We start from the raw sequence: 14,221 nt of genomic DNA on the forward strand, positions 1-14,221 counted from the left end.
GAATTATTGAGAGTTACGATCTGCGCGCCACCTAGCGGTGTAAAGATTCATAAATGCGGAGACATTTTTTTAAAAAGTATAATAGATAATTTCAATAAATGAGCATAAAAAAAATCGCTGTATAACACATTATATTTGAATTTTTACGAAAATTGAGACAACCTACAAAAAACATGTCATTTTTAACGTATACACAGTGAATTTATACATTTAAAAGGTGCTTTTCTTAAAGCTATGAACTCTGAATGTTTTAAGAAAAAGATCGACAATGTAGGCATACAAAATGTAGAAGATATACAAAAATGCGACGAATATAGGATTCACACACAATGGAAACAAGAATGGGTTTCACCTAAACGATTAAATAGTACAAATCCAATAAAAATACGCGAAGTAGTACGCGGTCCATTTTATTCACCGAAATTGTTAAAGATTTCACCTTTCGTTAGTTGTTCCTTCGGTGAGTACAACAACGATGCAACGAAATATATGAAAAAAACTTACGGAGGTATACCAGATCCTTGGACAGAATGTTTAGCAATAAAAGGATATTGTAAAAACGATAAATATAATCAATCAATCAAAAATGCTTGCGTATCGCGTTGCATGAGATTTTGGATAACAAAAACAGTTTGGACAAAAATGGGTCTGCCTTTGGTTCAAGGTATTCCAGACCCTGATAGGGATTTCCCTAATATTCTAGAACCTTACTCAAAATGTCCATTAAAGCAACCAAAATGTCACAATTTGCAAGCCATACCACGTTCCAAATCTTTATCCAATTGTTTGGAAAAAAATATTGGTCCAGAAAATGTGATCTCCTCTAGTGACCCGCCATTTTCAAATTTGATTGTTGCAAATAAAGAAAAAACTATAAAAAGTGAGAAATCTTCACCGAAACAATCCAAAGAGCTCGATGAAAATGCCCTTATTATAAAGAATCATGAAAAGCATTTTAAAAATAATTCAATGGAGAGGAAAACAGGTGGTAGTATTTACGCAGATTCCAAAGACAAGTTATTATCAAGCAAAGACGATAAAAAAGAGGATAATTTGGCCAATAAAACCAAGGACGCAAAGTCTAATCAAGTATACTTTCACTCGTCCATAAATGTTGGCACACAAACTTCCCTAGATAGGTTTAATCGTGTATCATGTAAAAATTCTTCTTTTCAAACTTTATTGAAAATTGCTCGTAAATCTATATTGGGACGAAAAACATATAAATCCCTTAAGGAAAGATGGGATCGTACAAGGGGCCCAAATATTTTGTTCCAACGTGAAAATCAATATTTTTCAAATCACTTTACATCCTGTCATTGTAAAGAAGCCATGAAAAATGATATTTCTATTAAAATGAAAAAAGAACTAACTGATAAATTATCAACCAATCGCGTTGTTGACAATTACTGTGCACATTGCAAAGCGCATTTTTTAAAAAAACAGACAACTAGATATCCTCGTCACGAATCTGTACGTGAACGTCGTAGAAGAAAAATGCAAGAAAGTACAAAAATTGCGAACCATTCGTCGTCCCAATATTTTAAAGAAAAATATCAAAAACCTGTTCGAGAAAATGTTATGATTCAAACGGAATTAACGATGCAGGGAACAAATGAAAAAGAATTGAGGCTAATATGTTCTCGTTGTAATTATCCTTATTTCAAGGTAGAAACGGAAAATAGAATAAATACATCAACGCAATGTTTAGATGGTCGTAAAGACTATGCGTTTATTAATAACACGTACGAGATGAATCATTGTTTTCAAGGTAAATACAATGATGAAAATCAATCAACGATACCAGCCTCGAGATCAATTTCGAAACAAGACGATTTCAATTTCCAACTTTTGATTTCAAATTACGACAAAGATACGTCTTCGAAAGCAAATTATTCGAAAGTAAAAGATAAATCCGAAGAAGAAATATTAAACGATACTGTTTCTTCTACGATTAAAAAGGAATATAATAAAAATGAACAAACTAAGGATTTAGTCGATAACACGAAATTATCAGAAGGACTGATATCTAAGACTAATTTAGAAACGAAGTCAATGATTCAGTCTAAACATGAATTTACAGTAAAGCCTAAATCTAAAGCAAAGTCCAAGGTACAGTTAAAATCTAAAGTCAAGTCTACATATAATAAATCTAAACCCAACGTAAATTCCAAATCCAACGATAAGTCACAATTTGGTACTCAATCTAAATCTAATTATAATTCTAAGTCAAGATCTAGATCTACAGTCAAATCTGGATCCAACAATAAATCTAGATCGAAATCTCGATCAAAAGTTAAATTGAAATCCAGAACTACATATAAGCCTAATTCAAAATCTAAATACATACAAACAGAATGCAAAAAACCTTTGTTAAAAAATTTGAAAAATATTTCTAATAATATTCAAGAGGAAGAAAATGAAGATGAAAACGATCGTAGTTCTGTTATTGAAAGATCAAACAATTGTTATCTAAAAGAATGTACAAAGTGTACAGATTGTAATTCGATTTCTAATCATTCGATTAATATTGAAGAAAGTCAATTTATGAAATCATCGGGTTTACATGAGAATTCTCAAATAAATGAAAAGATAGAAAATAAAGATGCTACTTCCAGTACAGTCGATTTTATTTTCGATCCTGGTCCCTGCATAAATCGAAATTATGCTATCGAACGACGAACTTATGACGATATAGTCGATTCGAGCGATTCGATATATTCCTCGATGACAAATTTTGACAAAGACAATCGGATTGAAAGTCGAAACATTTCTTTCAAGACAAATTGTTGGTTTAGTAAAAGCGATAATTATATGAACTCGAATCACGAAGAAGAAAAACGTAAGAAGGATTTTTTGTATAGAAAAGAAAACGATTGTTATTTAAAATTTTGTAATTCTCGATATTTCAGCGATGACTAATTTATAAACGATGGATAAATGTATAAAGAAAATTCGATTAAAAAAATGCAATAGATAGTTAAGTATAGTAGAATCGATAAATCTTTTATCTTAAATTTTATTAAATACGTAATTATTCTTTGTCATTAAGCTGTACGATTCATTCAAAATCGGATTCATTCAGATTCAGATGCTACAGTCAGTCCACACACACAATTCAAGCGTGATGCGTAAATCAATAGTAGGGGTGAGAGCTTTTTCCTTTTGCCGCAATTTCAAAGGGGCGCTACTGTACGAAACAAATTTTTCACAAACAATCTTCAAAACAGTGTCTTCATCGTTGGACATACTAAGCAGAATTGATTGATCAAAAAATATAAAAATAAAACTTCTATTTTCTTTGCAAATAAAATATTTCACATTTTCTTGCTATCGTTTAATTCGTACAAACATAAGTAAGTATTTATCATTCATTGGGAATTTTAAAAGTAGGCGCCACTTTGCAACGAGGAAATATGCAAATAAAAAATATGGATTTGAAAAAATTATTTTACGTGTAATAATTAAAGTAATTATAGATAAATATTCAAAAGATATTTCAATATTAATGTAAAAGCAATTAAAATTCTTTAAAGAACACTTTCGTATGATTACTTATGCAATAAGAAATAATTGATCTAAGATTGTTAAAGAAGAAAACAAACATACACATTAGATATTTGATTAAAAATAGAAATATTTAACAAAAGGAAAAATGAAATTTATCGAAATTGTTGATTCGCTAAATACGGTATGGCCATCTATAAATATACAAGTGTGTTAATCAGAATGCGCTAGCATGTTTTCCATGTGATCGTACGTACGTCTTATCGCGAAATGATTTAAAGCATCTATCTCTCTTATCTCGTAAGATTTTAATAATTTTCGTTCATTTAGTATCGAACTTGCTCTTATTAATGGCAATTTCAAGAGTGAGATTATATATTATTATTATATCAAAGTAAAGTTCTTATATAAATAATTCAACAATTTAACTAAAGTGTTTATTACTTGTGCTCATTGTAGGTGTAATGAGAATTATATTTTTAATATTTTCTTGATCAAACATATGTAGACATTGCTTCTATCATCTTGTAAAATCGGTCTTGTGACTATGAGACAACTCTACATATTTCTTACATAATATATTCAATTAATTAATATATTAGTAAATAAATATTTTTATTTTAATCAAATTTTCTATGAAATCTCTTCTTTGTTGTTTGAAGAAGAAAATAAAATTTGGAATGGTCAAATCAAATAGTGTTAAAGTCAATGCGTTGTATGAAGTTCACATACTAAAAATAGAAAATGCCAGGCACATTGACATATCCAATTTATGCCGATGTTGAACCATCAGTGCCAAGACGTCGTGCTTATACATGGAATTCTCAACATAGAAGAACATCTCGTGTAACAGATTTGTCATTGCGTGCTGGAAGATTATCCTTAACAGATACTACGGTAAGAGATTTCATCTTTCTTATATTAATTATTTAAAAAATCTTGTTGCGCTCTTATCTTACTTAATCGTTCAAGTTTAATGCACTTATTTTTGTAAAATATAATTAGTAATTAATTTACATTATTGCGCAATAAGATCATTAAATAATTAATACAAGATTTTTTATCTCATTTATAAAATGCCTTCTTCTATAAATACTTAATTCGTGTATACTTTAATACCATTCCTTGTAGCTTAGATCATTCACTATTAGGTTGTTAGATTGAATGTAATTACAAATTGATACGAAAGCATTACCGATTGCGTATATATTGCATATTAAGCAAGAATAACACATTTATATAATCGATTGTTTCATTATTATCTGGAAAATTCGTAGAAAATAATAAGGAAAATAATCGTGACACGTATGGCACAACTACTTTACCTTTTTCTTTTTTTTTACTTTACCCTTTCTAAATACTAAGAAAGCTGCATCTATCGTCAAAGTTCTAATCAGATAATGAAGAGATCAAGATATCCAAAGTTTGTTTTGGCAGATCTCTTTGCTGGTATGTTCTCTTGAGAGCCTTCTTGCAACCAGGTAATGTTGCTAACTGATGCTTCAGAGACCTACAAGGGGATAATAATAAATTTAATTAAAATAGTGACAAAATCAGAATATCATCGATCAACATTGATGTAAACAGTTGAAACCAAGGTTGTGTTGGCCATAAGGTCACAATCAATATTTTATCTACTCCCTCTAATTTAATTTTCTGTAAGAGAAAAGGTGTTAGGTGGCGGGGAAGTAATCCGTATAGTTATTTTTTATTGCTCCGAAAATATTGTGGCTTATAATTGGCAGAAAGTAGCGATATTATATTGTAGTTTCGAAAAATGAGATTTATAATATAATTTGTTTTAAATTGTAAAAAAATATACTTACCTTTGTATACGCGCGCGTTTATTAATGTTTTAAGGTTAGACGCATCACGTGACAATAAAAGGTAGGGAATAGTAAGAGGAAAAGCTGTCAAGAGATTCGCGATAAACGAGTTTTGACTTTAATTTCGCAGGCTCGACAAGGAAGCCATTGTTAGGTGCAGCTTTTCAAAATTCCCGCAAGCGTACCAATTTCTCCCTTAATTTATTTTTTCTTAGTCATCTTTTTTCCTTAGTCATCGTTGAATAATCTTAATTTCATGATTAAACTAGTCACATCGAGACATATAATAGAAACGAAAAGAAATTTAAATAAATCTTTCGTGAAAACAAGTGATTTAATCAAGTATAAATAAGATTTTTAAATATTGAAAGAGGAAAGTAGCCATCTTTAAACTGAGTATGTCATATCCGGCTAGCTGGTAGTGAAATAAGTGACGGAGAGGGGTTAAGACAAAATAGGTTTCTTAATGGCATATAAAAAACTGAGATACTCGTAAATTTGTTAGACTAATCGTCGAGAATTACAAAGAAATAGAATAAACGTTAACGTTAATGGCAGAGGAAAATGTATACGGATATAAACCACCAACCGGGATCGATGGAGATTCCGTACGTACATTTTTTGACAGTTTGACAAGTACAGGTTGGATTTCAATTGATAAAGCTAAAGTGAAACTGTTAGTGTCAAGATATTTCATAATTTTTGCAACAAGAATTGAAATTCAGTTGTATTCAAATTTTTTTCTATAAAATAAAAGGAAATAATATGAAAGACATTTTTATATAAAATGTTTATCCTTACTTTTCGCATATATTAGTTTTATAAATATCAGAATATCCTGCTGATGTTGTCAATGTTAAATCAATGTAATCTATTCGTTCATGTATTCTTCCAAATGAACGAACCTAAAAGCTATTTGTATTAAATTAAAGAAATTTTGATAATAATTTATTTAGTTTAATGTATTGAATATAATCAAAGAAAATATCGAATTAATACATACATATATGAACATTATATTTCATTGTCAAACATCTTGTACTTGTTTTTTATGTTATTGATGATCTTTTTAAATGTCTACTAACATTCTATTCTCATAATATGTATTACGCATAAGCATAATCATACGTATATAAATAACTAAAAGGTTATTAGTTTAATTAAATATAATATTGTAAATAGAGAGATGAGGGTACGCGCAAGTTGAGGTTAAGGGTAATCGCGGGAAATCATCTTGCTAAGAAGGATATCTTTGGTGCAAGTGATCCCTATGTCCGCATAGACTTAATTACTTTAAATGGAAATCAGACTGTGGATTCTGCACTTACAAAAACTAAAAAGAAGACTTTAAATCCTGTTTGGGAAGAAGAATTTATATTTAGAGTAAGTCACTTATATACAAATCTTTTTTATAGATGTATTTATATTTATATATATTATAGTTTTATTAATTGATATCATTTGTTTCTAGGTTAAGCCCGTTGATCATAAACTAGTATTACAAGTTTTCGATGAAAATAGATTGACAAGGGATGATTTTCTTGGGATGGTTGAATTAACGTTACTTAATTTACCTAAGGAGCAAGAAGGTCGTACTATTCCTGCTAGAATCTATATTCTTCGACCGCGTAGGTAAGAAATTTTCAAATTGTTGCAATCCAATTCTGTGCATTATGTTTATTTCAAATGTTAACAATTATTTATTATTCATTTGTGTTACTTTAATGTATCATTTTTTATCGCATAAAGTGAATCAACATATTTTGTTTATATAAATGGTACGGTAGAAATGTTTTGCTTGCAAAGACAAGATGACTAACTTATAAAGATATGGCTATCCAGTTATCATTCCAGCCAGCGATCGAGAGTTAAAGGCACATTGGAAATATACCATGCGTACATCTCTGATTCAACAACTACGGAGAACGAAGATGGAGATGCATCTGATTCAGGAGGATGGGAGATAGTACAACCAGAAACTAATAGTCCTGTAGAGCCAGTTGCAGAAGTTTGTATATTCTATGCATGCATGGAAATGCATCTATAATTTATTTATATTTCATACGTAAACTGTTTCTTATAGATTCATATGGTTAATGGGCCATTACCTCCAGGATGGGAAGAAAGACAAGATGCTAATGGAAGAACATATTATGTTAACCACATAGCTCGATTTACACAATGGGAGAGACCAACAAATACGTATGTAATTTGTTTAATGTATTATTCATCGAAATATTGAATGTGCTCTTGTTTTTATAGAAATATATCATCCACTGGTAACACAACAGAACAACGTAATTTGGATACTGCAGCAACAGAATTTCAGCGACGTTTCCATATTAGTGCTGACGATGAAAATAGACACAGAAATTCAGTTATAAATCAGGTAATTGTCCATTATTATTCTTTGAAAATTATTCAATTTTATGGCTAAAGAAGTAAACTTTATAATCAACATATAGAGAGTGCATACATAATGCAGACATAATTTCATATTCTAGTTTTAATATAGTCTTTTTAGTACCTTTCTTTCTACTTATTTTTTATTGGTATTATATCAGTATATATAGTAAAGTACTCTCTATTTTTTAATCTCCATATTGGGAATATGTCTGTTATATATGGTTATAATACTAATATTTCTTATACAATAAATGTGTGCAAAGCTATACAGGACACAACAACTGTATTGGAGAAAAAATACAAAATAGTAGTAATACACATTTAGGAAATAAATATTTATTAATAGAAGACAACATTTGATCTTCATGAAATTTGCTAAAGAGATATAATCTTTTCTAAAAGATATATTACATAATTTATATAATACAAGTACGCATGTGGATCTTTTAAAAATGAGTAAAAATTAAGCGCAATTGAAATTTAAATAACAACTCAATTTTTTCAAACTCTTTTGCATAAAGCGTTGTTTTATAGTGGATTGTTAGATATTTCATAGATAAAGAAATCAGAGCTTTGTACATACGTATCTAATAATTTGATGCTACGATAAAATTCTAACAATCAGACAGATTAGCATGCAGTATGTAGCAATTTGTGCATGTGTGTGTAAGGATGGCGAAGTTCCACGCGAAGAGGATGAAGATTCTGAAGCAAGGGATAGTGAGGGTAGGATTCATAGGGAAGGGGGTATTGGGGATACTTCCTCAGATTCTGGACATTCTGTTGATCTACGTGGCTACCAAAGTGAATGCGAAGACCAGGTATACACTCAAGTAAACTTTTTGTGTGTAATGCTTTTATCATAGCTGCATATATTTGTTGTTATTTTTATTTAAAATATATAATTGCGTATTTCGTATATGTATACATTTTTATGCGTGCACATATCTGTGAAAGTTTACGTATGTATCTCATATGGAGATAAAGTTTTACAATGTTTATCATTGATTAAGTGAAACATTGGAGAGTACTGAATTCTAGCAGATTATTTTGCTTATTATCGACACTTGTATGTACTTTCATTATTGTTGATTCTATTAATAGTATTTTTTGCATGACTGTTACATTATTTTTTCTTTTTCTTTCAGTTCACTTTTTAAACAAATTTTTCATTTATTTACATGAATATATATTTGAAGAAAAAATATTTTACATCTTTCATTGCAGCTTTATTATATGTATTTATTTTTTAACGAATAGGTGTCTTTAGCATTGGTCACACCAGTTTGCCAAGTGTACTAGTTGTATTCATATAAGTTTACATTTAAATGATTATTACCTATTTAAAGTATAATATAATTTGTTTGCAGAGTGATAATGTTGATAGTCCAGCTGGTTCTAGACGATCATCAGAACAGGTAATATTATATTAAAATTATAAAATAAAATTCTACAGGAAATTAGAATTTATATTTATAATAATGATGTTTAATAATTTAGATTGACAGTCCAAAACCTACACTTCCTGTATCCAGTGAGGAAGGCTTACCACCTGGTTGGGGTATGCAGATAGCACCCAATGGTCGTGTATTTTTTATTGATCATAATGAAAGAGCAACAACATGGATTGATCCAAGAACAGGCAGACCAAGTTCAATACCTAATCACAATGCACCATCGACTACACCGAGAAGTGATTTGGATCAACTTGGACCTCTTCCGGAAGGCTGGGAAGAAAGAGTACATAGAGATGGACGAATATTTTTCATAGATCACAGTACGTTTTTGTCTTTTTACGATAAAAATATAATATATTATATTAATTTATTTATATATCCTTATAGACACCAGGACAACTCAATGGGAAGATCCGCGTATGTCTAATCCACAAATTGCTGGCCCAGTAAGTTTTTGAAACACAGTAATATATCATAGTTAGATATTTATATAATTTGTTCAACTTATTTTTGATAGGCTGTACCATACTCCAGAGACTACAAGCGTAAATACGAATATTTGAAGTCTCAATTGAGAAAACCGGTAAATATAAATATAAAATATTGAAATGTATTATATATATATACTAACTAATAAAAATGTTGATTTTAGAACAATGTTCCTAACAAATTTGAAATAAAAGTTGCAAGAGGCAACATATTGGAGGACTCATATCGTATTATAAGTTCTGTGAATAGAGTGGAGATTCTAAAAACTAAATTATGGGTAGAATTCGAAGGGGAAGTAGGTTTGGATTATGGAGGCCTTGCAAGAGAATGGTTTTTCCTTTTATCTAAAGAAATGTTTAATCCGTATTATGGCCTTTTCGAATATTCTGCTACGTGAGTAAATGAAAGGTTTTGTTTATTTATCCTTATAGTAAAGTTATTTCATTATTATTTTATATATATGATGTGATATAACAGAGACAACTATACTCTTCAAATCAATCCGTTTTCTGGAGTATGTAACGAAGAACATTTGAATTACTTTAAATTTATTGGACGTGTAGCTGGCATGGCAGTTTATCATGGCAAACTTTTGGATGGTTAGTATATGTTTATATTATTTATATAAAAGTATCTTTATATATCTTATTGGTTTTTTTTTTAGCATTCTTTATTCGACCATTTTACAAAATGATGTTGGGAAAGTCTATTGACTTGAAAGATATGGAAAGCGTCGATTCCGAGTATTATAATTCATTGTTATGGATTAAAGAGAACGATCCGAGTGAATTGGAACTAACATTTTCCGTTGACGAAGATAGCTTTGGACATACCTCGCAGAGAGAACTTAAACCAGACGGTGCTAATATATCGTTAACTGACGAAAACAAAGATGAGTATATAAGTTTGGTCATTCAATGGAGATTTGTATCGCGTGTCCAAGAACAAATGAACGCATTCTTAGAAGGATTTAATGCACTTATTCCACCAACGCTAGTAAAAATATTTGACGAACACGAGTTGGAATTATTGATGTGTGGAATACAGCATATTGATGTGAAAGATTGGAAACAAAATACATTATACAAAGGAGATTATCATGCTAATCATATTGTAGTCCAATGGTTTTGGAGAGTTGTTCTTTCTTTTACCAATGAAATGAGATCGAGACTATTGCAATTTGTAACTGGTACTTCTCGAGTTCCAATGAACGGTTTTAAAGAACTTTATGGAAGCAATGGACCACAATTATTTACGATCGAAAAATGGGGTACACCAGATAACTATCCAAGAGCACACACTTGGTGAGTACATAAAAATTCACGTATATTTTATAAACAATGTTAAGTCTTTAACAATTCTAGTCTAGTTTAAATCAAAGTTTTTAAAATTAAGTGATTAGTGAACAGGATTAGTGAAATGTCTGAAGATTATCAACAAAAATTATGAGCAATCGTCTTTTTACAGTTTTAACCGTATTGATCTACCACCTTATGAAAGTTATCAACAGCTCAGGGATAAGTTAATAAAAGCTATTGAAGGGTCTCAAGGTTTTGCTGGAGTCGATTAGCATGAAATACCCCTATTCATGATGATATCTGTAATATAATATACATATGTATATACATACGCATAAGCACACAGCGATGTATACTGACTTGACATTATTGATTATTTAACATGATTAATATTTTCCTGCATTATGGGGATTTAGTTATGTCTTACTACATATGACAACGAGGTACAGGATAAAGTACATATATTGTTTAGCTGTTACAAACGACACGGACTAAATTTGTTGTAATTTTCTATTAAATATACTTCCCCACATTGGCGAAATTTGTCATGATTTTAAATCCAGATTATGAGTCAAATAATTAATGGCCGTGTTCGTTCGTTCACTAATAGAAAAAAATTGAAATCTTTATCAAACACAAGTATTTCTGCAAATTTATTTTAAGATAATAAGGCCCGGCTACTATACAATGAAAAATAATAGTGTGATATTAATTTTGTAAATAAATCTATAATAAGATAATTATTACATTAGTTAAGCCGATAATCGCTAAATTATGCAAGCGTTTAAAAAAGAAAAAAAGGAACAAACAAACAAAAGAAAAATAAAAAAATTTGAAAAGCGTCCAATTAACGTAGATTGATTTCATTTATTGTTAGAATCATTTATTTTCTTTAATTTGTTAAATTATCAATAATATTGTAGATTATGAATAGTATATAGCAGTATTTTCCCATTATAAAAGGGTAAGCTATATACAATTTATATATGTAAAAAGTTTTTAATTCCATGCATATTTTTGACAAATCTAAGGCTAATCGATTTCTTATAAATGATTGAATCATGTAAAAGAAAAGAGAATGATAAATTTTAATCAGATTTTGTTGTGCAATTTTAGTTATTTTATCAAATTTATGTATGAAAATATCTTGTTATTTATAAGGAAGTATATTAATGTTTTTGAAGCATCTTATATGGAATAAACAAATGGAGTCGTGTAGCTTCAATATTCAATAGAAAATCCGCAAAACAATGTAAGGCACATTGGTTTAAATGCTTAAATACGAGTATTAAAAAAATAAAATGGAACAAAGAAGAAGATGAAAGGCTTTTACATGATGATCTATTTTGCTTCTTGTATCTCGTTCTTTTTAATAATACTAGCAGTAAATGCAATGAGCGTTTACTCGATTAGCTGATTGTACATAAGTTAGTATAATTAAGATACAAAATATGTCAAAACTATATAAAAACTTGAAATCATTTGTACATGTCGACAATATTCTAAAAGTACAGTATCCCATTGATTCGATGATAATTAATATCACAGATTATAAATGATGCATTAGAATCAGCAATAATGGCAAGTTAAATGTTGTGGATAAATGCCTACTCTGTATTATAATAAGTATCCATAGAGTATAATAAGTATCCTAGCAGATATTTAATATACAAGGTTGACTACACATTCCATCCTATTTGTACAGCTTATTTTTTTTAAACGAATATACGTTCCGTTTAAACGATAAACATCTTTATGTAATAACGTAACATTTTGTGGCCTTAAATTCTGGTTATGAGATTTCTTATCGTAATACATTTCTGGTTATAAACGTTAAATTTGTATTACTATAAAGAATAAGAATCGTTTAATCTAATTAAATACATCCATTTTAGATATTATTTTCAATTGCGGCAAGTAAAGATATCATGCATTACTACCAATACTTGATTTAAAATTGTAACAAATAGATCCATAGATTATTATTTATAAATACTATTTGGCATAATTATTTGTATATAATTATTTGTTACGCTGATATCATTGTTTTTTTTTTTGAGTGTAAATTTGTCGAAAGAAGAAATTAATCTGAACTAATATCAATTTAATTCGATGATGTCAAATATTAGAAAGGTAGATTCTTTATTTATCCAAGTTAACATATGATGGTAGTAATGCATGGATCTTCTATTGCTCTATAAACGTTAAAGATTATTATATTTATGTAAGGGATATTTAATCGTATTAAATGTATATACTATAATCTCGTATAAGCCGTCTTATTCAGAGTATAGCATTTTTTAAAGGAAATTCCGCAGATAGATGTAAGCTAGAAGCTGTTAGTCCATTCGACTTAAAAGCGCGTCTTCAATGGCTGGTATTAGTTGTTACAAATTTTTTAATGTTCATTCGTTATTTTCTTTTTTGTTTAACAAAATTTTCATCGACGGAGCTTTTTGACTCAAAAAAAAAAAAAAAAGAAATAATCCAAGCTAAGATGTTTACTTTGTATTAAAAAAAAAAAAAAAATTAAGAAAAAAATCGTAATCTAAAAAAAGAAAAAATTAATCTATAAAATAATGATCATTTATTGTTTTTATTGTTTGTCTAATTAATATATCCATATATAATATGGTGAATGTAATGTTAAGGAAAAAGGATACAACTTTTTTCTTAAAATAATAAGACGGCAGGTTCGATATTAAATAAATAATAATAGACACGACTACACGCAACTACACAATTTCTTTATATTGTTACGTGCATACGTCGATTAAATAGTACGATTTAATTGAAACGTCACTTGTGTATCCTTTCATTATTTCATATGTAAATATAAAGAAAAAAAAGAAAAAAAAATATATATGAAAGAAGAAAAATACGACGCTGTAAAATATATTAATTATTAATTATTATTAAAAACACTTATATACGATATCTCTTCACTTCACTTGTAATCTAAATGATTAATGCTAATGTGCTTGTAAGACCGCATGTGTAAGACGAAGTAGCTAATAACTAATGCAAAACATTTGGGCATAAATATCTGGAGGAATTAGAGAGACGAGAGAGAGGATCAAGGATGAGTGACGGTGTATAATTAATGAATGAATTTAATAATTAATCGAATTAAGGATTACGAAATAAATCTTATGTTCTTATAACGATATTATGGAAGAATGAGACTATATATGCAAATAAATTATATCAAAAAGTTACACGATAAAGTCGTGCCTTT

The 14,221-nt window shown here is 29.1% G+C and overlaps 2 protein-coding genes and 1 long non-coding RNA gene across 8 annotated transcripts; 2 read left to right on the forward strand and 1 right to left on the reverse strand.

Annotated features, from left to right (window-relative positions):
• The first annotated feature begins 121 nt into the window (after positions 1 to 121).
• On the forward strand, positions 122 to 3,356 carry LOC107066175 (uncharacterized). The gene is made up of 2 exons (XM_015320534.2): positions 122 to 2,842; positions 2,913 to 3,356. Exons 1-2 carry the CDS (start codon positions 235 to 237, stop codon positions 2,927 to 2,929), a joined length of 2,625 nt encoding a protein of 874 aa, XP_015176020.2. The 5' UTR covers positions 122 to 234; the 3' UTR covers positions 2,930 to 3,356.
• On the forward strand, positions 2,949 to 14,201 carry Nedd4 (E3 ubiquitin-protein ligase Nedd4). Of its 6 annotated transcripts, none has more exons than XM_015320535.2 (16): positions 2,949 to 3,356; positions 4,170 to 4,404; positions 6,516 to 6,716; positions 6,805 to 6,965; positions 7,176 to 7,341; positions 7,417 to 7,535; positions 7,596 to 7,722; positions 8,411 to 8,560; positions 9,110 to 9,157; positions 9,240 to 9,516; positions 9,584 to 9,642; positions 9,714 to 9,779; positions 9,849 to 10,078; positions 10,163 to 10,284; positions 10,350 to 10,989; positions 11,153 to 14,201. In XM_015320535.2, exons 2-16 carry the CDS (start codon positions 4,252 to 4,254, stop codon positions 11,253 to 11,255), a joined length of 2,622 nt encoding a protein of 873 aa, XP_015176021.1. In that variant the 5' UTR covers positions 2,949 to 3,356; positions 4,170 to 4,251; the 3' UTR covers positions 11,256 to 14,201. The 6 variants fall into 6 exon arrangements, with proteins under 6 accessions (XP_015176021.1, XP_089030805.1, XP_015176023.1 ...); XM_089174679.1 differs by having other exon boundaries at positions 4,173 to 4,404; XM_015320537.2 differs by having other exon boundaries at positions 4,301 to 4,404.
• Positions 4,614 to 5,473, reverse strand: LOC149031810 (uncharacterized). The gene is made up of 2 exons (XR_016177320.1): positions 5,334 to 5,473; positions 4,614 to 5,017 (listed from the first exon to the last, which is right to left on the reverse strand). It is a non-coding gene; the product is annotated as an uncharacterized LOC149031810 (long non-coding RNA).
• Positions 14,202 to 14,221: the final 20 nt, after the last annotated feature.

The sequence above is a fragment of the Polistes dominula genome, unplaced genomic scaffold (genome assembly GCF_049000335.1).
Source record: "Polistes dominula isolate Pdom_NZ unplaced genomic scaffold, Pdom_raw_medaka contig_16, whole genome shotgun sequence".
Lineage (NCBI taxonomy): Eukaryota > Metazoa > Arthropoda > Insecta > Hymenoptera > Vespidae > Polistes > Polistes dominula.